Here is a 23,514-nt window from a genome sequence, read left to right as displayed (position 1 = left end):
AATATTCAACATAGCCTGATACAAACAAATAAATAAACACTAAAATTGGCTGATAACCAATATGGCACTAATATATATTGTGTAAAATCTGAAAATACAGCAAATTAATATGCAAAACAAAATTTTTAGTATAGCAGAATACATTTTAAAAGCACTAATATCGGTTAATATATGGTACCGATATATTGTGCAAAATCTAAAAATACAAATAGGGGAAATGTGTATGCTCAATAAAATGTTTAATGTAGCTTGATAGAAATAAATAATAATACAAATAAAAACAACACTAATATCGGTTCATAGCCGATATGTTACTGATATATTGTGCATCCCTAATGCTAACTAAGTGTCATAGAGTAGCGATGGCACCACATATAATCCCATAATTTAGCCCCCCATCCCCTTACGTAGTTGACTTCATTTTCAGCTCACACTGCATGTTAGTGGCTTCAGTGTGACAGTAAATCCAGGCAAGGTTCAGACACAATATTCCAGTTCTCTGGAGGAAAGTAAAATGCTTTATGCACAAGTAAAACACAGTAATCAGGACACGTTTAGTTAGTAGAAACAGTCCTTCTAGCAGGTCTTTAATTGAGAATATGCTGTTAGCTGGTTTTTATTCATCTTCTGATTTCCGTCCTAAAACAACACTGCAGTAACTGTGTGCACCAAAGACAGCATACATGGAGATACTGTGAAGCATCTTGACAAAATGGAAGGTATCATATTATAATATACCTTCTCAATAGCCTGCAAATGCTCTATTTCTGCCTATTCATATTTTGCTTTTCTGTTATCAAACTTTCAGCTACAAGAAAACGTATTTGAGAAGGAGATAAAGATGGAATGATGCATGGAATTGTATGTATATTTGGGGAAAGGACCTACGAGAAGGAAACTGTCTGAGTCATGCAGAATATTCAGGGAAAAGTGAGCAAGATGGGGGCGCAAACAGGACCGAGAGATGTGAAGCGATGAACAGGAGGTATATGAACTCAAGTGTGAATGATAAGTCAACGGTGCAAATAGCAGCAATGTTCCTCCAATGTCCCAGCCCTTCCTTCATTTCCCGTCCCTCCCATTCCAGACGGACTCCGTGCTCGTCCAGTCTCACACCGTTCTGCCCTTTGGGCTGGCCAGTGTGCTTAGAGAAAAGAAAATAGTGCAGTAAAAGGCCCAATTTAGCAGCACTTTGGAGAAACGAGCGCCTCTTTTGAATGACGACAAAGCAGTAAACATGAAGACTACCATGCTGTTTCATAGTTTACTAGAAGTGGGCACCCAATAATCTAGAATCCAAAAACCTTGCTTTCCTCGTCTCCGAGGAGACTGTGCTAGAATGGACAGCAACATTCCACCTTTTTGTGCTCAAATTGTCATATGGGGCCAAGCGTTGTTCATCTGCTTAAACACATTTTCTGTGTCGTAACAGAAAAGGTTCAAGATAAATAAATTTGACCTTACCGTTACAGCAACCTACATTTGAATACTATAAAGATACAAAGAAACATGTATCAGGTAAAATATAAAGATTTGTTTCACAGGTATTTATGAAGCTCTCTTTTGTGCTGGGGCATATTATAGTTCAATAACAGCTGCTGAAAGAATAATCGACAAAAAAAGAGTTGCCCTCAGGCCTGTTTGTAAAGGTGATTTGAAGGAGCTGCTCCATTTTAACACAAACTCCCTCTTCCTCCTCCTCCCTCCTACTCCTGAGCACTTTAGAAAGAGACGCTTGATTCACAGTGCTGCAAAAATCATAGCTTTCGAAACCATTAGTGCATTTGCTATCAACAAACTTCTCTTTTGCGGATGGTCACACGTTATACCCTTTTGTTTTTATCAATAAATTAATCTACTGGAGTGTGTATTTTTCAGTCAGAGCTGCCAAATCCCACCCCTCCTCCCTCTTAGAGCAGCAGTGGCACCAGCTCAATGAACAATGACAGGTTTTCCACGGCTAGAGAACGAGGACTCACATGGCATCCCTATGGAGCAGCATAGAGGGGAAATAGAAAGTACAACAGTGAATTATAGTCACACACGCACTCGAAACCTCTTCCCATACGTTCATACAGGCACACATATGCAATGCAAATTACTCACGCAAGAAAAAAACCAGAGTGTGGGCAGCATCGTGTCGTGCATTGCAGCCGATGAGACTGGGGTGGAGAGTGCTGGGTAGTGGTATGTTGTAACATCAAAACCTTCACCTCGTTTACCACTCCAAACTCTTCATTATTGCCTGTTCAGTCTCTTATAAACCCACAAAAGTGAAATATTGCCAGAGACTGCTGCTTTTGTGAACAACAATTCTGAAGTGAACCATCTTTCTGTCACAGAGATGAGTTACTGACACCTCTCCTTATCATATCTTTTCTTTGGCAAAGTATTTCTTTTGTTTGCCTTACACTCTTAAAAGCAAAGGTTCTTTACCGGCGATGATAGAACGTTTAACATTCATGGAAACTGCCCATTGCACAAAAGGTTGTTTATAGTGGTAAAAGGTCTTCAGATTACTAAAATATATTTCACACTAATAAAAAAAAAAAATTGGTTCTTTTAAGAACTGTTCACAGAAATGGTTTTTATATGGCATCACTATGAAACCCTCTTTATGGGACCTTTATTTTTAAGAGTGTAGTTGGAAAGAGACAAGGCTAGGTGTCAATATATATTTTCCAATTTGGTAAAATTTAGATTTTAGTTTTTTTTTTCTGTTTAAAAAGTCATTTGTTTGTGACTCGGACTACACTTGAATGCACTGTAGATTATTGAAGTCCAAATCATGATACACAACTTTTGAATATTTTACATTCTCTTCAAACTCTGGTAAAATATGCCTTTCTTTGTCGTAGCTTAGAGTAAATGATCTGTCAAGAATTTTAAAGAAGAATGAAGAGCACAATTAATCTGAATATAACTTTTTACTCAGCTCTATTATATATTCATAGTAAACTTCTAGTGCCCTGTTCACAGTGACAGCATTTTATAGACTACTGTTCGCCACTAATTTTCGCTGTGTCATATTATTGGTGGGCTGCATAACTGGCCATAGCTTTTGAAAATCTCATCACAAACTAAACATATAGCCAGTAAAAATGTCAGTTCTCTTTCTGCTATAAAATTATCATTCAGCAGAGAGAAATGTTTGTATAGTAATTGCAGCATATCATAAATGCATCATGCAATGAACAAGACAAACAATTATCAGTTTATGAATCTAATTGCTTGGGGTAACATTAACATCTTGCCTACAGTATCTCACAGGAGATGAATCAAGTGAAACTCTGCTGTATTTCTATTAGTTGTTGCCGTATTGCATCACCTCATTCGTGTCTGCATAGAATAAACATTTCTCAATGTGGTCGTATCACTGGACATTGGCAACTCTCACTGAAATCGAACAGCTTTTGGTTGGTTTTTTTATTGTGAGTTGCTGACAGTGCTTGAAGTTTCTGCAAAGAATTGAATGAATGAATTATGTTTAATTCTGGTTTAATTGATTCTGATACAAGGCATGTGTTGGAGAGGTAAAGGTAAGGAGAAGCAGGTAACACAGGCAGGAATGGCAAAGACAGAGTACAGATAAAACAGTTAATGATCACTGTCTTTTGAATATAACCCATCCATCACAGTGCTGCTTTAGCCCAACAAGGCTCTTTATGTCCATTTCCTAATGTGCCTTAATATTTCAAAATCTACACTGCCTCATGGGATGAGATCATGATGATGCAGTTTTTGAAGTGGGTATCCTTGGGGCTCCTCAAGATTACCAAAACAAACCATTCCGCAAACAAACAATTAGGCAGTCATGAATTATTTAACAATTGCTAAGACATCTTACAAAACATGGACTGGGATTTGTGGTGCAATCGCAGAGCTGATGGGAGAAAAGCTCTTCATACAGGCAGCGTGAGGCTGTTGGAGATGCTCCTGGAGGGAATGAGTGAGTGGGAGATGCAGAGAGGAGAGCGAAAGACAGAAAAAGAGAGCAAGAGAGAACGAGTGGAGGGGAGGGGTATAGCTGTGTAGCTTGGGAACACAATCGCTGTGGTGCCATACCTTTCACAGACCCGAACGGTCCAGGCTGCGATGATCCAGGAGGAGATGCTGAAGACCAGCAGAACGGTGCCCGGGCAGATGGTCATAAGGGTCTTCATAACGAATCGAGTGTTAAAGTTGATCTTGTTGAGGGCACCTATGCTGCGTGAGGATGCGTCAGTGAAGAGCTTGCTGTGAAGGAGCATGACCCGGCCAATCAGGTAGAGGCGGAGGAACATGGGGATGGAAAGGATGATGTCTACGTCGGCATCTGCCACGGAGGGCACGTAGGTGAAAGCCAGCCGGGCCGTCCATGTGAACACATACTGGCCCGGGATTGGGTGAATAGCACACACCAGCAGCTCCAGGACAATGAAGAAGATGCGCTCATATGTCATGGCTATCCTCCAGTCATCCGCTCCATTGTCGACCATGAACAGCTGTGGGGAGCAGGTGAAGAATAGGGTGTATTTAGCAGAGAGGTTAAGAGAAACTCAGAGGTCCTCTGGAAAACATGTATTAGTGGAATGTAATGTCAGGTAACCCACATGGAAAGAACCTATATGTGGATATATGCGCATATATGAAACCTATATGCAGTGTATATCAGACATCCCAAGTCTCCCGGAAGTTCCGGGAGTCTCCCGCATATTGAAAGCGGCTCCCTGAGACCCGCAAATTAGTTAAAATCTCCCGGAATCTAGACCAAGCGAGCAAAAGCGCGCATGCGAAACAGATACTGTGTTTCAAACCGTGTAGCGCACGCACGGCAGAGAGGGAGAGGGAGCGAGAGACCTTGCGTGTGTGTGCTAATGTGCGTGTGTGCGAAGCGCATGTAAGACAGAGAGCATCCTGATTGGCCTGTTTCTGCAAATCAACCAATCAATTGTCAGTGTAGGCGGGCTTTTATCTCTTGTCCTGAACAAAATTAATCAGTTATGTCTATCTAGAAACAGGAGCACCATGGCAGAGGGAGAGTGCCACAAAACAAAAAAAGTATAAGACACATTTTACGGCAGACTACACGAAAGTGTACCCCTGTCTTATAGGCGTCAAACATAATGACAGTCTTGCTCAAGCATTGCCCATGGGGGGTTATATGATTGCAAAAGGCATGTTGAGGTGAGTTGACAAGTTTAATTTCATCTGCATATTATTCAGGCTAGTTGCCAAGGCTACATGAAAACAACAAACTCCTTAGACCTGTTTAAAGTTGCAATGGAAAATAAATAAATGCAGTTTACATAAATTGTATAAGCAGATTATATAAATAATAAAAGTAATCTACATATTTAAACATAATTAACGAATAATTACATAGGCCTATAGCTTATAGAAATAATATTTTATGCTTTTATATCTTTTAGGGACCACAACATGTTAGGGAGGCTAAGCGCAGGAAAGGCTGCTCCAATATATATCAGTTCTCCCATTCAGATAGGCAAAGTCTCACTGAGAAGGTGACTACAGCTGAGATCTATTTCCTTCCCTTTTTTGGGGGGGGGGGGGGATACCTCCCTGAAATTACCTTTTGCAGGTTGGGATGTCTGGTATATGCACATATATGCTGCATATATGCACATATATGATAATATATATGCTGCATATATGCGTATATATGCCACATATAGGCAAAATTGAGGTGCATATATGTGCATATGAAGGAAATATAGCTCCTGTATTGCTTCTTCATATCCACATATAAGCCCTATACATACAAGATATGTCTTCTATATAGCTAATAGCAGGATCTGGTCATTTTGTAGCTCATATCCCATTTTTTACTGTCATACATTTTCTATTATCAAAGCAAAGACTAAGAATTAACGAAAAAAATTATGCAAGAACTTATGTATGTGCGAACACGTGAAATTGGTATCACATGTAATTGGCATGTTATGGAATTTAACTATGGCAATATATTAACATGATATACAGAGCCGGACAGTAACAGAGTACATTTACTTGAATACAGTACTTAAGTACAATTTTGAGGGATCTGTACTTTACTCTAGTATAATTTTTGGGGAGTACTCATTACTCAAGTACATTTGAGAGGCAAATATTCTACTCTTTACTCCGCTACATTTCTATCCATAACCGTAAGTACCCGTTACTTCTTCGGCCCCGTCCACACGGAGACGGACCCCCGATCTTTTTTTCCCTCGTCTTAAGAAATATCCGTGTCCACACGAAACCGATGTAGTATACATGCCAGACCAGCATGTGGCGCTGTAATTCTGCCACAGAGATACACTTAAAACGGAGAAAAAGACACGGATTTGCTGCGCGTGGTACACAAACGAACATGGAACAATACATATATTAATCCGTGTTAATGTTAGCGTTCAGTGTTTGTTCATGTTTTTGTTGCTGTTACGTGATGTAGTGGTGTTTGACTAGGGGCGAGACGTGGGCTAATGACGCCATATTTTCAGAAAATGTACGGATTCGCCGTCAAGACGAAATGCAAAGGCGGCGTTTTCAAATATATCCACTCTGGGACCCGGTTTTTATAACATCGGTTTCACTCTTCCAAAACGCCAGATCCGTGTGGACGAAAATGCCTATCCGCTAAAAAAATTTGTGCGCCGAAAAAAAAGAGGAAAAAATACAAATCTCGGACACCCTATCAAACTTCATTGGATAGTGCAGGAAGGAAGAGGAGGAGGAGGAGGAGAATGAGGCGCGTCATGACAGACCTTCAAAGAATATAAAGATCATTATTTTTTTCTGTTCAGTTTTCGTCTTATTTTTGTTCTTGTACTATTTGATTGTTCTTGTAAATACATAATGTACATTTCTATATTTTGGACTTTTATTTATGTTGCCTAGCAGGTTTTTTGTCTTATTTTTGTTCTTGTACTATATTTTTTGTTTTGTACTATTTGATTGATCTTGAGTAAGTAAATAATGTACATTTCTACATTTTGGACTTTTATTTATGTTGCCTAACAGCGGATTTTATGGATTTTAATTTTACTATTATAGGTGAATATATACGTGCATAATATATGTACCTATATAGGTATATGTATGCACACATATATATATATATATATATATGTGTACATATATGTGTAAATATATGTGTGCATATATGTACATATATATGTACATATATATGTGTGCATATATGTACATATATGCACATATAATATAGGAAAACGGCCAATTTTATATATGTCACATATATTAAAAACCTATATTGAAACATATATGTTTATAGAGGTTTTTTCCATGTGGGGATGCCTTAAAGGTGAAGTGTGTCATTTTTTTGATGGTAAAAACCTTCTTGTATACTAACTTAGTACATACGGAAAACTATTAAACCAGCCTGATTCCCTCAAAAAGTGTAAACACTCACTGTAAAAAAATTAACTGTTAAAAAAACCACTAACAACAGAACAAAAACAAATAAAGGCAACATGATGGACTAAGATTTTTCAGTTGTGTCTGACTACTTCATTTGAATTGTATTGGTCGCTAAATGCAAAAAATCTCAATTAGCCAGTAAACTCAAAAAGACCAAAAAATTTAATAAATAAATAAAACGTTATTACTTAAAATAAAATATAAAAAACTTAAACATATTTGATTTCTACGGAGCCCCGCACATGACATGCAAGAAAAAATAAATAAATTGTGCGCACGATTTAGCCTACAATTTTTTCCTGCAAATATAATCATGCGGCAATGCATGCTGGGAATGGGCAAACCCTTAATCAGCAATGCTGATCAATATGAAACTGCTGGAGTGGGAGTGTTTAGAAAAACCTGCTTGAAAATGTTTTTAAATTCTGTCTGTTGATATTCATCACACATAAATTACACATTTCACCTTAAAATGAGTATTAATAGATCATTCAAATACAAGACAATCAACTTTTTATTCTTTATACTCAAGAACTAACCTGTATTTCCCGAGCGTGGTACATTATTATAAGACCAAGCAAAATAACAGTGGAAAGGCTGATAAGGCATTTCAGTGCAAATGAATATGAAGATTCCTGCAACAAGAGAAACGAAACACACCATTAGTATGAACAAACACAGCACACAATCTTGCAGCTTCTGCTAAAGTTATAAAATCATGCTTACTAAATGAAACATTTTTGTATGAATAGATGCTGTCTAAACCATCTGCGTCACAATACACTGCAGTGCTTCACCCTGGAGGAGTTAATCCCCACTGTGTCAGGAACAAAAAATGTACTTTCCATAATATTCCCCATGGCAACAAATGAATCTCAAGCAATTGGGAACCAAAACATCTGATTATGTTCGATATTAGGTTTACTCTCTGTATAAACTCCCTATGACATACATGCACAATCACGCTATGTGGGTGTATTTGATGATATGAATACCTGAAAGTTTTTTTGGGCACTGTCCTGTCAACGTAGTTTAAATGTGTTGGTGGGAGTGAGGGACTTGTTGGTTGAAATGTTAGTGTTGTATGACAAATCATTTGTTGGATTACAGATCAGCATGTTTCATACAGACTGGAAGAAGAAGTAATAAATGGTAAGGTAGATGTAGTTCAGAGCATAAAATGCCCATTTAAGCCATCAGCCAATAAGCCTGTATTTTATGATGTTATGCTTAAAATGGTGCTTTTACTTTATTTATTTTTAACTTACTGTTTTGTCTGTTTAATCTTTATGCAAAGATTCCCAAATCAGAATTTCATGTTCTGCCAGTATGAGAAACTCAGCAAACCGTGCATAATTTATATAACCTCAGAAAAGCAATTAAAAGATTTAATTTTAACAGTGAAATTAGACTCCCTTCTCCCTTACCCCTTCTAATTTAACCCCAGGTCCCAATGGTCCCGCTATGAAAAAAAATTAGGTCTGAAATTGTTATAAATTTCCCGAGTGACAGATTACATGGTAAACTAATTAATGTACCTGTTGGTCACCGCAAGGTTTTTTTTTAAAAGGTCAGACACATCTGGTGTGCCTTTCTTTCCTGCTGACATTCACATGCCATTGTTCGTTGTTGTTTTTTTTCTTTCTATTTTTCATGCAAGATCAAGCCGTGTGATAATCTGGTTAATTCAGCTGAATGTGACAGTAGCAGTGTAGCAGTTCTCTCCCACAGGGCTAGAAATAGCACAACCATTACAAAATCCACTTCTCAAGGGAACTGAGTGGTCACAGAACCAAACACCTCATTTCGTGGACCCTGCATTAAGAATTGCTTTGGGAGTTGTCTGAAACATAGGCCTACCTCAAAGTTTAAAGTACTTAAGCTCTCTAAGACCTCCAGCACTGCTTGCGAGACTACAAAACAGTATGGAGATGAGAAGAGCTACATGCCAAAGTAGATCAAGGTGATTAAGAGGACAAATATTAATGTGATGTCTGCATGTGCTATGATGAAGCCTGTATATTCATATCAGAAAGATATGAAACAATTTGTGAAGAACAGTGGGGTCCAAAAGACTACTAGTGAAAAAGCTACTATTTTATACAATTAATATTAATATTTCTTTATTACAAATTACATTATAAGTATAATAATTTCAGTGGAAAGTTAAAGTAAAAGTTATCATGAATTTCAGTTTTTATGTTTGTCACTTTTGTTTTATTAACAGCCACATTCAAGATGATCAGTTTCACAAATTTATTTATTTATTTTATTTTTACTTTTTAACATTTACAAATGTATTTTTTTTAACCTAAAATAGTGCAGAAAATTGCTTATTAATTTTTGGCACATTTCATCAGAAGACCTATTGTACCATCTTCACACCATTGCAATGACAAAATCTTAATTGTAAAGTCGACAATGATAATTTTCGATTATCATTTAAATGATAAATAAAGCACAGATTTTATATATATATATATATATTAGGGCTGCTCCGATCACGATCGGCCAATCGTTAATGCGCATGTCGTCAGTAAAGCCGGTTCTCTAATCAGCGGTTAGTTTCATCAGGTGCGTGATTTCACATAGAGCAGCTGTTACTACACAGAGCTGTTGTTAACTGAGAAGATGCGCAAATAAATGCTGAAAATGAAGTGGATTAGCGCAGCTTCTCAGTTACATATATATATATATATATATTTATATATATTATATATTATCATCTATTTTTGTAATGAACAACTCTGACATTATGAAAAATAAATAAAATAGAAAAGACTGGAATAGAATAATAGTAAGAATAATAGTATTTCTTTTTATTTTATAACATTTCATTAAAGATATTTTTATTTACTTTATTTAAATGATATTTTGGTAACACTTTAATTTACACTGTCCTTGTTACTTATAGTAATAACACTAAATTACGTAATTACACAGAACTAACCCCAATATTTAATATATATTTCATTAATATTAGCTTATTCAATACTTAATTGTATAATTATAATGTTACAAGAACACTTAAAAATAAAAGTTACACCTTATTTTACACTGTCCTTGTTACAGTGCAACTGTACATTTAAGTACTGAGTAATATTAATTAACAACATGTAGGGTTAAGAATAGGGTTTGGTTTAGGATTATTGCATGTAATTATGCATAATTTACTGTTATTACTATAGTAAGTACATGTAATCTGTGTAACAAGGACACTGTAAATTAAAGTGTTATCAAATAAAGTATAACTATCATTTTTAATCCAAGAACTTTCTTTTTCAAACTTTTGGATCCAACTGCTTATCATGAGCATATTTTGTGTATTTGTTATGAAAAATGCAAAAGAAGGAGGCACCTACCTTAGTGTAAACCCCCCAAGACAGTTCAGTCTCTGTTACCATGACAACGATCCCAAACATACCGAATATCAGGGCATAGTCACTAAGCCGCTTGCGCTTCTCAAAAAGTGCCCTCCTGTGGCCCAACTTGTAGCCAATATCTTTATTTTTTTTCTGTGGTGCGTTGCCACTCTCTCGGACCAGGCTCTCATTGGACGCCTTGCTGGGGTCCTCGCCACTGCCCTTAGAGACAACCACTTCCAGGCCGGAGCTGTGAAGAGTCTGGAGCGGCTGGGTCTCAGAGTCATGCTCTGCTAGGTTGCGTCTTGATGCTGCCAGGCTTCCCAGTGGCCTTACCACTCCTCCATTGTACTTGCAGCTGTTCATGGCTATCTGAGGGAGTGAGTGACTGCTCTCAGAGAGGGAGGGCTTGGATCCAGCATGGCTCAGCTTTGTTCGCTCAGCATGTGCCTGTCAGCAAAAATCAAATACACACAAACAAGTGTCAGCGTCATATACACTGAAACCCAGCATTAATCTGCTGTTGGCACTGCTCCATGACCATGGCATATTTCATCTGAAGACCTACCGCAACATCTTCACATCACAGTGTATTGCAATGACTAAATCTTAATTGTACAGTAAACTAATTGATGAATAAAGTGATAATTTAAATATATATAACCAATAATGGTTATTGTCAAGGTGTATAGAACAGAAACTACTGTTATAATCATGATCTCCATCAGACTGGTCTAAATACTAAATACTTCTGCTTAATTTTACACTGTCAGATATGCAAAATAAATCTAGTGTATCTCTTGCTCTGGCTACTGTGTACACTGTAAAAAATCCAACTCACAAAAAGTTAGACTAATGATTATATTTTAGTTAACTAGACAATTAAATGCAAAAATGTTGGCATAACTAGTGAAAAGACGTTGGTTCAACAATCGTTGGACCAACCTAGAATTGATTGTAAATTCAATTTGTAAATGCAAGTTAACAAGCATAAAAGTTGGGTTGGAGGTCGGAGCATGCGCACTGTAACGACAATGAAATTGGCGCAATGTGTGCAATGAAGTGCGCCAACACCGAACAGACAAAGGAGCCTCACCCTAACTGTGGTGGATATGGTGAATAAGCTAAAGGCCCAAAAAGTCAGCGACTCATTTAACTTGCACTTTTATTGCTCGTTTTGTAACATGTTTTGTGTTAACAATTTAAAATGTTTAATAAAGAACATTTAAAGTATTTAGGACCGGTTGAATGAGATAGTGAGATAGAGATAGTTTTTGTTTTTTTCTGCCTACTCATTTAATTACTTTTTTTAAGAATGAGTATGGCTAAAGTTAACAATCTGTTGCTGCTTTGAAATAAAAACCTGGACCAAAATATCTAGCATAAAATATCAAGGTTTTTTTTTACCTTGTGATGCTGTTAAAAAACACATTTTTAGTCAACTGAACGTAATTTATTAAGTCTTTATTAAGTCAAGTGATAATAATATTAAAAGTTGAAATTACATAACGAAAGTTCCCTTTCGAGAGTACTCTCGTACTGCGTAAGCTAGCTTACGCTATGGGAAAAGGTCCCCTTTTCTCGAGAATATGAAGCCAAAAATTATCCTTAATTTTTAAATAATGTAAAACGCAGTGCTGCAGCACAGCAGACCCAAGCGAAGCGGCTCGCGCGCTTATTGGCTGTGCTGCGGCAACTGCAGCAACCTATGGTGAGAGCGGGAGAGTAATGAACCAATGGGGGCGCTTCGCGCCCATTGGACGTCAGAGCGCGCCAAAATAGGCGTGGCTGGAACTATATAAGCCACCGCTTCACCATAGGGATCAGATTTCATCTCCTTCAGCGATCTCACCTGCACTTCGCTGTCTTCTCCGGAGAAGCCTCTACACGCCGTCGAAAAGCCTCTCAGCGGGATAGCACTGCAACGCAGATCTGAGGACGCCGGCTCGTGCTTCATCTCGACGCCGCCTTCAGCACTCGCTTCCTGCTGCGCCATCCGGCGTGACTATATCCTTTTCAAAGCTAGTGTGTTTGCCGCTGCATCACACTTTTTTCCTCCAGAATTCGAGGCGTTGTTTCAAATGCCTCGGGCCTGCGCTTCCTGCCGAGGCCCTCTGCCCAGCGAGGACCGCCACATCATCTGTGTCTCCTGCCTGGGCCGCGAGCATGCTGAGAGCGCACTCTTCAAGGGCGGCTGCCCTGAGTGCGACGACATGGCTATATCGACCCTGCGGGCTCGATTAGCTCAAACCAGCCACGATGCTCCACCCGCTCCGCCTCTTCTCTCTCAAGTGCCGCGTAAGAAACGCCGCGATCAGAGAATGCCTGAGCATACTGCTACACGCGAGCTCACGCCGGAACACTCCCCGCGTACCTCGCCCGCTCTCTCTCCTTCGCCTGTCCTCTTCGTGGACGAGCAGCGCCAGTCCCTGCTCACCAGCGCCCCCTTCTCCTTCGGAGCGCCTGAGGCGGAAGAGGACAGACACGACAGCCTTTCTCTCGCTGCGTCCAGTAGTGAGGAATGGTCGGGCTCTATTGCGGACCCCCCCCCCCCTCTACAGCACCCAGCTGCACCGGACAACGCGCCGATATCGACGCGGAGCTTACTCGCGTGCTTACAAGGGCTGTCAGCGACCTTCAGCTCGACTGGTCTCCTCCAGACGAGCCCGCTAAAAGCAGGCTGGATGAATGGTTCCTGCAGGGGCGCCCTTCGGCCCCTCCGCAAAGAAACGCCCCCTTCTTCCCGGAAGTTCACAATGAACTCACGAAGTCGTGGAAAGCCCCATTCTCCGCACGCTTGAAGACTTCTGTCTCGTCAGCGCTCTCCTCTGTCGACGGCGCCCGAGACCACGGTTACGAGAGCCTCCCCCCTCTCGAGGAGGCTAATGCTGCACACCTCTGCCCGCCCTCAGCCGCTGGATGGCGGTCGAAGCCTGTGCATCCATCCAAGCCGTGCCGCACCACCTCAGCTCTCGCTGGCCGAGCTTACACCTCCGCTGGTCAAGCTGCTTCGGCTCTACACACCATGGCTGTGCTGCAGGTTTTTCAGGCCAGACTTCTCCGTAACCTGGACGAGTCTGCCCCAGATACCTATGACTTTAAAGATCTCCGCAGCGCTACTGATCTAGCCCTGCGTGCGACAAAGACCACAGCACAAGCGATCGGCCGAAGCATGGCAAGCCTCGCTGTTTTAGAGCGACACCTCAGGCTCACGCTCACGGAGATGAAAGACGCCGACAAATCCGCCTTTCTCGACTCTCCTATCTCGCCTTCCGGCCTCTTTGGCCAGTCGGTTAAGGGTTTCGCTTAACGCTTCACTGAGGCTCAGAAAACGTCACAGGCAATGAGACACTTCCTGCCGAAACGCTCTAGCTCTGCTGCGGGACGCCGTAGAAATGCGCCGCCCCTTCAGACCTCGAAGCCATCGCAGCCAGACTTACAGTCTCGCCCAGCGACCAAAACCCAGCACCGCTCTCGCTCTACGAGCCGCAAACCGCCAGAGAGACGGGGACCTCGGCCCAGGATTGTGCTGAACCCCGAGCCTCCGAAGCCCTCCTGACCTTCGGGCTGAAAAGACCGTGGTTAAGTCCCGCTGCGGCCGGACCACCACACAAGAAACCTCACATGCTTCCTCCAATCCCCTCACTAAAGGCGGTTGGAGATGTCTATTCTGCAGTAAACGAGCCTGTTACAATGCACGCACGCCTGCACACAAACGCCGTTTTCACGGCGACCTCAATAAAGCACAAAAAGAGCTTTTTCTATGTAGGCAGTGTGCCCACTACACAGTACGCACCCCTACATGTATACACACTCCCCCAAGTGTCACAAAGACTCACTCGGGTCTCCTTTCATGCCCACCTTCCCGCTCGCGCCGGAGGTGCTCTAAATGTAGCGCGCGTGCCCACTTCTCAGTGCGCAACCCTACAAATAAGCGCTGTCACCACAGTGTCACAAGCACAGCATACTCGAGCTACTGGTCCCCTCATAACAGGCGGCCAGTGCCCGAAGCACATTCAACCCATAGCCGCACGAGCCGCTGCATGGCAGGCCATCCCCGGCATATCAAATTGGGTTTTGAATATAATAAAACGAGGTTACTCGCTCCAGTTCGCTCGCAGACCGCCGCGCTTTCGCGCCGTGGTCGAAACGAAAGTGAAAAGCGAAATGACACACGTCCTTCGCGCCGAACTGATAAACCTTCTGGCAAAAGGGGCGATAGAAACTGTCCCCCCTGCGCAGCGCGAGTCAGGCTTTTACAGCCGCTACTTCCTCGTACCAAAAAAGGATGGCGGTCTCAGACCCATCCTAGATCTCAGACGTTTGAACAAAGCGCTTATGACGCGATCGTTCAAAATGTTAACTACCAAACAAATACTCGCGCAAATTTCGCCCGAGGGATTGGTTTTTCTCAGTGGATCTGAAAGACGCTTACTTTCACATTCAAATAGCACCCCATCACAGGCCATTCTTGAGATTCGCCTTCGAGGGGCAGACTTATCAGTACATGGTTCTTCCATTCGGCCTCTCCGTAGCGCCCCGTACGTTTACACGGTGCATGGATGCCGCTCTCGCACCCCTGAGAATGCGGGGAGTGCGAGTATTGAACTACCTCGACGACTGGCTAGTTTTAGCCCATTCCGAGGAACTACTGACGACACACAGATCCTGGATCCTCAGCCATTTAGAATGCCTGGGTCTCACGATCAACACTGTCAAGAGCGCTCTGTCTCCCAGCCAGAGGATTTCCTTTTTAGGGATAGACATAGACTCTGTGACATGTACAGCGCGTCTGACGTCACAGCGCGCTCTCACTATTCAGCATTTAGCCGTGTCGTTCAAAGCCGGGTCTCTTTACCCGCTCAAACGATTTCAGGAAATGCTAGGTCTGATGGCATCAGCCTCTGCGGTTCTCAAACTGGGCCTGCTGCGCATGCGCCCACTACAGCGCTGGCTGAGAGACCGTGTTCCAACGCGCGCCTGGATTTCCGGCCGCGCGCGCATCAGGGTGACCCACGGCTGCATCACAGCTCTGGCCCCTTGGAAAATAGCCAACTGGTATCAGTTAGGCGTAAGCACGGGCGCTGTCTCGAAATGGAAAGTAGTCTCGACAGATGCATCCAACCTCGGTTGGGGCGCCCTGTACGAGGGCAGGTCTGCCTCCGGCCTCTGGTCGAGCCCGGAGCGACTGTTACACATAAACTGTCTGGAGATGATAGCGGTCGAACTATCCCTGAAAGCTTTCCTCCCATTTTTAAAGGGCCACCACGTTCTGGTCAGATCAGACAGCATGTCAGTGGTGGCCTACATAAATCGCCAGGGTGGTGTCAGGTCAGAAACCTTGCACACCCTGACCGAGCGTCTTCTGACATGGGCACATTACAATCTGCGCTCGCTAAAGGCAGCGCATGTACCTGGCATCCTGAACCGGGGCCCGGACATGCTTTCCAGGGCGAATGTTCCCCCTGGGGAGTGGTCTCTTCACCCACAGACGGTTCAGTTGATGTGGAGCATCTTCGGCAGGGCAGAGGTCGACCTCTTCGCCTCAGAAGACAACGCTCATTGCCCAATATATTTTTCAAAGAGCAGGGACGCGCTGGCCCTCGATTGGCCCAGACGCCCGCTTTATGCCTTCCCACCGGTCGCGATGCTACCGCAGGTCATCGATCGGGTCAGGAAGAGCAGATGTGCTATGCTGCTAGTAGCCCCACTCTGGACGACCCAACCTTGGTTCTCCGAGCTGATGCAGCTGTCCAGTACAGCCCCATGGCCAATACCGCTGCGGAAAGATCTCCTCACGCAGCTGAAGGGCGCGCTCTGGCATCCCCACCCCGAACTTTGGGCCCTTCATGTATGGCCCCTTAACGGGTACCCGGGAACCTCCCTGAGGGAGTGTTAAAGACCATTACGGAAGCCAGAGCGCCCTCAACCAGGCGCCTATACGCGCAGAAATGGTCAGTGTTCTCCACCTGGTGCGGGACACGGAACATAGACCCTCACTTATGTGACGTGACGGAGATACTCTCCTTCCTACAGGAGCGTTTAGATGCGGGCAGATCCCCGTCTACGCTCAAAGTGTATGTGGCAGCCATTGCAGCTTCTCATGCTCCGGTGGCCGGCCTATCACTGGGAAAAAACGAACTGGTCATTCGTTTCCTTAAGGGAGCTCGTCGGATGAACCCTCCCCGACCCCCTTCAATCCCTTCCTGGGACCTGTCTACGGTCCTAGAGGCCTTAAAGGGCCCCCCTTTTGAACCGCTTCAGTCTGTCGATATGAAGCTTCTTTCGTTCAAAACCGCTTTTCTACTGGCTCTGGCCTCAGTCAAGCGAGTGGGGGATTTACATGCGCTATCTGTAAGCGCTGACTGTCTCGAGTTTGGGCCTAATGACTCCAGAGTCATTCTCAGACCAACACACGGCTATGTCCCCAAGGTGCTCTCAACACCGTTCAGAGCGCAGGTCATCTCGCTGTCAGCCCTTTCCTTGCAAAGCGACGGAAGCAACGCGAGCTTCATCTGCCCCGTCAGGGCTCTTAAAACCTATATTGCGCGCTCCGCCTTATTCAGGAGGTCGGACCAGCTCTTCATATGCTTTGGTGGGCGCACCCGAGGTCTCGGCACCACGAAGCAAAGCCTATCGCGATGGATAGTAGACACTATCTCGCTGGCTTACAAATCTAAGGGCCTTCACTGCCCGTTCGGCATCAGAGCCCATTCCACCCGAGGTATGGCCTCGTCATGGGCGTGGTCCTGCGGGATACCACTGGATGATATCTGTGCGGCGGCAGGCTGGGCCTCTCCGTCCACATTTATTAGATTCTATAATCTGCAAGTCCCTGCCCTGCAGGCCAGGGTACTTTCTATATAGACGTGCTAAGCCTTATCACGTCCCCCTTTTTTGTTCCCTATATAAAGCTCACTAAGGTTGGCTGTTGGGACTGGGATTTCTCCTGCTATAAAGCCCCGAGCTCTCGCCTCGGGCTGTGACAGGTTGAAGTTCCCGAGCACGCACGGCGTTTTACATTGTGTTCCCATAGCGTAAGCTAGCTTACGCAGTACGAGAGTACTCTCGAAAGGGAACGTACTCGGTTACTAACGTAACCTCGGTTCCCTGAGATGAGGGAACGAGTACTGCGTAACCTGCCGTGCTATGTGCTCGGACCGGGTGATCGCTTCAGTCGATTTAAAACCTGATCCCTATGGTGAAGCGGTGGCTTATATAGTTCCAGCCACGCCTATTTTGGCGCGCTCTGACGTTAGTCTCCGCCGCCTCACCATAGGTTGCTGCAGTTGCCGCAGCACAGCCAATAAGCGCGCGAGCCGCTTCGCTTGGGTCTGCTGTGCTGCAGCACTGCGTTTTACATTATTTAAAAATTAAGGATAATTTTTGGCTTCATATTCTCGAGAAAAGGGGACCTTTTCCCATAGCGTAAGCTAGCTTACGCAGTACTCGTTCCCTCATCTCAGGGAACCGAGGTTACGTTAGTAACCGAGTACGTTATTTAACTATAAAAACTCAATCAGCTGAACAAAAGATCTTAAGTTGGGAGACATGTGACCTTACTCAGTGAATTGAGTTAAGTGAACTAATTTCGTTTAAAAGTTGAGTAAACTCAAAAAAGCTGTGCAGCAAATTACCTTGTAATTTTAAGTTAAGTCGACTTTTCTTTTTTTTACAGTGTATTAAATCGTATCCATAATTCCTAAAATAATTTGCAGAATGCCTCTCAGACCTTTTGGTTACTGATAAAGCTCTAATTGTTGGAGATTTTAACATTCACATTGATAATACAAAAGATTCATTAGGACTTGCGTTTACTGACCTAATAAACTCTTCTGGAGTCAAGCAAACTGTCACCAGGCCCACTCATCGTTTTAATCATACACTAGATTTTATTATATCGCATGGAATCGATCTTACTGATATAGATATCGTACCTCAAAGTGATGATGTTACTGACCATTTCCTTGTATCTTGCATGCTGCGTATCAATGATATTAACTATATGGCTCAGCGTTACCATCTGGGTAGAACTATTGTTCCAGCCACCAAAGACAGATTCGCAAATAACCTGCCTGATTTATCTCAAATGCTCTCTGTACCAATAAATACACATGAACTAGACGAAATGACTGGCAACATGGGCACTATCTTCTCTAATAGATTAGAAGCTGTTGCCCCATCAAATTGAAAAAAGTTAGAGAAAAATGTATTGTGCCATGGTATAAAATACCCACTTTCTCAAGAAAGAAACTCGTAGTCTTGAGCGCAAATGGAGAAAAAATAACTTGGAAGTTTTAAGAATTGCGTGAAATAACAGTATGTCCAGCTATAAACATGCTCTAAAAACTGCCAGGGCCGAGCATATCTACAAACTCATTGAAAATAACCAAAACAATCCAAGGTTTTTATTTTGCACAGTGGCTAGATTAACAAATAACCAGATGCCACCCGATTTAAATATTCCCTCACAGTTTAATAGTAATGACTTTATGAATTTCTTCACCGATTAAATAGATAACATTAGAAATACAATAAGAAATGTAGATTCTACAACATCTTATACTTCAGTTTCAGCCATTGCACCTAAAGAAAAACTGCAGCACTTTACAACTATAGGACAGGAAGAGCTAAATAAACTTATCACTGCATCTAAACCAACATGTTTATTAGATCCACTAAATTACTGAAAGAGTTATCTGTAGCAGAAGAACTGCTTCTCAATATTATTAACTCGTCGTTATCTTTAGGTCACATCCCAAAACCATTAAAGCTGGCAGTTATTAAGCCTCTTATTAAGAAACCACAACAAGATCCGGGTGAACTGGCAAATTATAGGCCCATTTCAAATCTTCCATTCAGGTCTAAAAAATTTTAAGTTTAAGTTGTGTCTGCTCAATTGTGCTCCTTCCTGCAAAAAAAAATTATCTGTATGAAGAATTTCAGTCAGGTTTCAGGCCCCACCATAGCACAGAAACTGCACTTGTTAAAATTACAAATGACTTGCTTCTTGTGTCAGATCAAGGCTGCATCTCATTGCTAGTTTTACTTGATCCTAATGCTGCGTTCGACACCATAGATCATGACATACTCATAGATTGATTACAAACCTATACAGGTATTCAAGGGCAGGCTCTAAGATGGTTTAAATCCTACCTGTCCGATCGCTACCATTTTGTTTATTTAAATGGGGAGTCATCTCATTTATCACCAGTGAAATATGGAGTGCCACAAGGATCTGTCCTAGTTCCTCTGCTATTTTCAATATACATGTTGCCCCTTGGTAATATTATTAGAAAATACGGGTGTCGTTTCCACTGTTATGCTGATGATACTCAATTATAAATTCAAAATTATCTAAGCTAACAGAGTGTGTTAAAAATGCAATAATTTTTTCCTATTAAATTTGGATACGACAGATATATTAATTATTGGACCAAAAAAACAGTACACAGAATCTCGTAAATTACAATTTGCAACTAGACGGATGTAATGTTACTTCCTCTAGTCCCGAGATGGCGGATGGTCGACGACTGACCAAGGCGGAGCCTGAGGGACAAGGGAGCCCGGTGAAGCTGGTGGGATGACGGGCCACGGTGGAGACAAGGGAGCTAGGTGCCAAGGTGGAGCAGAGGTGGAGTCCAGGGCTCGGAGGCTGGAGGTGGAGAAAGGGAATTCTCACACCAAGGCAGAGCTGGAGACTGGAAATCCCACGGCGAATCATCACGCCCAGATGGCGCTGACTGAGGGTGAGCTGCGGGACTGACTGTCATCAGCGGAGATGGGGTTGAGGAACTGGCTGGTTTGAGAGTAGGCGGGAGAGGGAGGCTGGGAGGGAACACAGATGGACTAGGGCTGGGCAAGACCAAAGGAGACACAGGAGATTCAGGGCTGGTGGATGACGGCTGGCTGGTCTCTGGTTCGGGAGTGGGGCTGGAGATATTCTCTTCAGCAGGGCCGACGGTGAAGGGAGATCCGTTATTCACCAGCACCCACTCCACGAAGGAGGCGAAATCCTCTCTGGGACCGTTCGCTGACAGGCGTGCCTTACACCGCTCGCTCAAGCCGGTGTAATAAAAAGTACAGAGCGAGCGGTCTGGGAAGTTGGTAAGGCACGCCAGATCAATAAAGTCCCTGATGTGGTCCGAACAGTCAGACTGCTCCAGGCATAGGAGCTGGACAGCTGGGATATTCATTCTGGGAGGGGGGAAAACAAACAAAAAGGAAAGAAAAACGCTGCTAAACTCACTTTTCGGTCCACTATTCTGTAATACTTGTGCTGGTGTGTAGAGTAGCGCGCAGGATGAAGGAGATATATATCAAAAGAGTTCTTCTAATGCTCACAGGAGAATAAGGGCACATCCAACACAAATCTTGAAACATAAGAACTTAACATCAATAGATCAATAGTGGACAAGGAGGAACTAAACAGACAGGGTTTTTAAACACAAGGAAAGTAATCAGGGCAATGGAAACAGGTGGGGATTAATCAATTAACAAAACAAGGAACGGAAAATGACCAAAATAAGGAAACACAAAAGGAACAGAAAGTCCATGATCGTGACACATACTGTACATTATTGTTTCTCCTCTATGCCCCGCCTTCTCAAACGAGTCGATTTTCAAAAGGCTCATCTCTCTGAAAAGCGAGGTGTGCTGTGATTGGCCAGCTGTCCAGCGCGTTGTGATTGGCCGAATGTCTCAAGCGTGAGACAGAAATGTTACACCTCTTAACATATTGTGAAGCCTTGTTAAGCCGGAGCAATGAGACAAAAACATTAAACCCATTATAAATGTGATATAAACATGATTTCTAGTCGTGTTTTCTTTTGGAAGGCAAATACAAAGTAGTTTTGCTCTCGCAATGGAACAACGTCACACACCACGGCCTTGAGTGAGTCGCTGCCAGATTGAGTGAGGTGGGTGTCTTGAGAATGGCATGGCCGGCGGATTCTACGAAGGAGTGTACCTTGGTCTTGCAGCAACCACATGTGACAACCCCAGGCTGGACGCCACTTCGTCCACAGTGAAAGCCGATCCGACGATCCACAATGCAAAGTTGATATATTTCCTCAGTGACCAGCACGGATCAGCTCCAGGCATGACGAAGCGGATATCATCCTCTTTTGGAAGGCCAAACAAAGTATTTTTGCTTTCACAGTGAAACAAACAGCGTCTATATGACATGGCGGAGGCGGCAACAACAATACTACAACGAGAATAAAAGGTACACCTTCTTTCTTTGCGTGAACATCTGTGCGGTGTTATGCAAATCTTCCCACATACTGACGTAGATATGTGGGGGCGCGTTAGAACGAGCCGTTTCAGGGGGGCGTAGACGAGTGTTAACTATAAACTTTATAAATTCTTATAAAGAATATCTCTTTGGATTTGAGACTTTAGTCTTTGCAACTTCACAGATCTTCTTTATTCACCAAGAGCTTGTAACACTCCAAAGAGAAAGGAAAATTTGAAATCGCAACATATGACCCCTTTAATATTCTCGGTCCTCTTTATATTTAAACTGTAGCCAAGCAAAACTGTAAATAATATAACATGATATAACATGTTTTACAGCAATGTTTTTTATATATATTCTTCATTCTGTCATCTCCTCACCCAACGAAGATGTGTCATTAAAAACTGTAAGAACCAAGAATGTTTGGCACTACGCGAATGATTTCATTCCTTTACCTGCTTAAATGTCCTTGAAATAGAAACTAGAATATTATCACAATCTACAATAATTGCAGTTATGTTAAATACCTGCAAACAGACAAGTAACCAATAAATGTGACATGACTATTCACACTACTAATTATCACAAATATTAGGGGTTACAACATAACATAGTTTTGTATTCTATTTATTGGATTGTTTTGGACGTGCACTGAAAAATCTACCATTAGCAGAACTATTATAACAAATTACTGACTTTGACAAATGTGTGTTAGCTGTCAGTCACACCTCATATTTGCATGGGATAATCACATTCACAACCCAATCTACTTACAAAGAAGCTATTCAGTAGTGTTACTTTTCTATCTGTTTAAATGGCTTTTGAGGAAATGCTGCAAATTTAAATCTCAGTCCACACTGAAAACATTATGCATGTAATTTTGATCAAATAAATGGAATGTATAAGTATGGCCTTTACATATACTGCAAAACGTATCATCATAGACACACAGTTAAAGTGGCTAGACAAAGAGGCTTTCGGGTCTAACAACTTGGTCTTGCATACAATACAACTACCATTTCATATCAATTATTTCCTGGATGTTCTGAACTTAATACAACACCATATTCCAAACAGCCCATCAGCTAATGCAAGTCTGAGTGTGTCAAATGTTTAATGTCACTACTATTAATAGTAGGCTCTGAACACAGAAGAGGCCACTTTGAAATTGATGGTATTAAAATCCCTGCAACCATAGCAGTGATAGTGACAGGAGAATATGCCAACAGAATCATCTACCTTTGTATGAAAGCTATAATGCAAAAACACATTACTAGTAGGCATATCATCAAAAAGGATCAGTTTTGTACCAGAGGATGAGGAGAGGGTACTTGGAGTGCATTATTCACACCGTTCTCTGTGCTTACATGCATTATGTAACCTTTCAATGTTTCCTTCTAAAGCAACTAGGACTGACCTGGTAAGGTCACATTCAAAAAGTAGTTTTTATTGTTAAAAAAAAATCCAATGTACAGACTATTGTGAAATACAAAT

At 42.4% G+C, this 23,514-nt stretch overlaps 1 protein-coding gene across 4 annotated transcripts in view; it reads right to left on the bottom strand.

The window, feature by feature from the left end:
• kcnn1a (potassium intermediate/small conductance calcium-activated channel, subfamily N, member 1a) overlaps nucleotides 1-23,514 on the bottom strand; it is a 49,096-nt gene that overhangs the window by 8,102 nt on the left and 17,480 nt on the right. For all 4 annotated transcript variants that reach the window (XR_009437212.1, XM_059563691.1, XM_059563690.1 and 1 more), the window contains 3 exons: nucleotides 10,782-11,231; nucleotides 7,959-8,054; nucleotides 4,066-4,484 (listed from right to left, as the gene is read on the bottom strand). Coding sequence is in view for 3 of the 4 variants with exons in the window: in XM_059563689.1 (XP_059419672.1) it covers nucleotides 4,066-4,484; nucleotides 7,959-8,054; nucleotides 10,782-11,231 (965 nt within the window). In the remaining variant the exon portion in view is untranslated. The remainder of the gene's footprint in view (nucleotides 1-4,065; nucleotides 4,485-7,958; nucleotides 8,055-10,781; nucleotides 11,232-23,514) is intronic.

The sequence above is a fragment of the Carassius carassius genome, chromosome 12 (assembly GCF_963082965.1).
Source record: "Carassius carassius chromosome 12, fCarCar2.1, whole genome shotgun sequence".
Taxonomy (NCBI): Eukaryota; Metazoa; Chordata; class Actinopteri; order Cypriniformes; family Cyprinidae; genus Carassius; species Carassius carassius.
The sequence above is the reverse complement of the archived record's forward strand: the minus strand, read 5'-3'. Positions and strand labels throughout refer to the sequence as shown.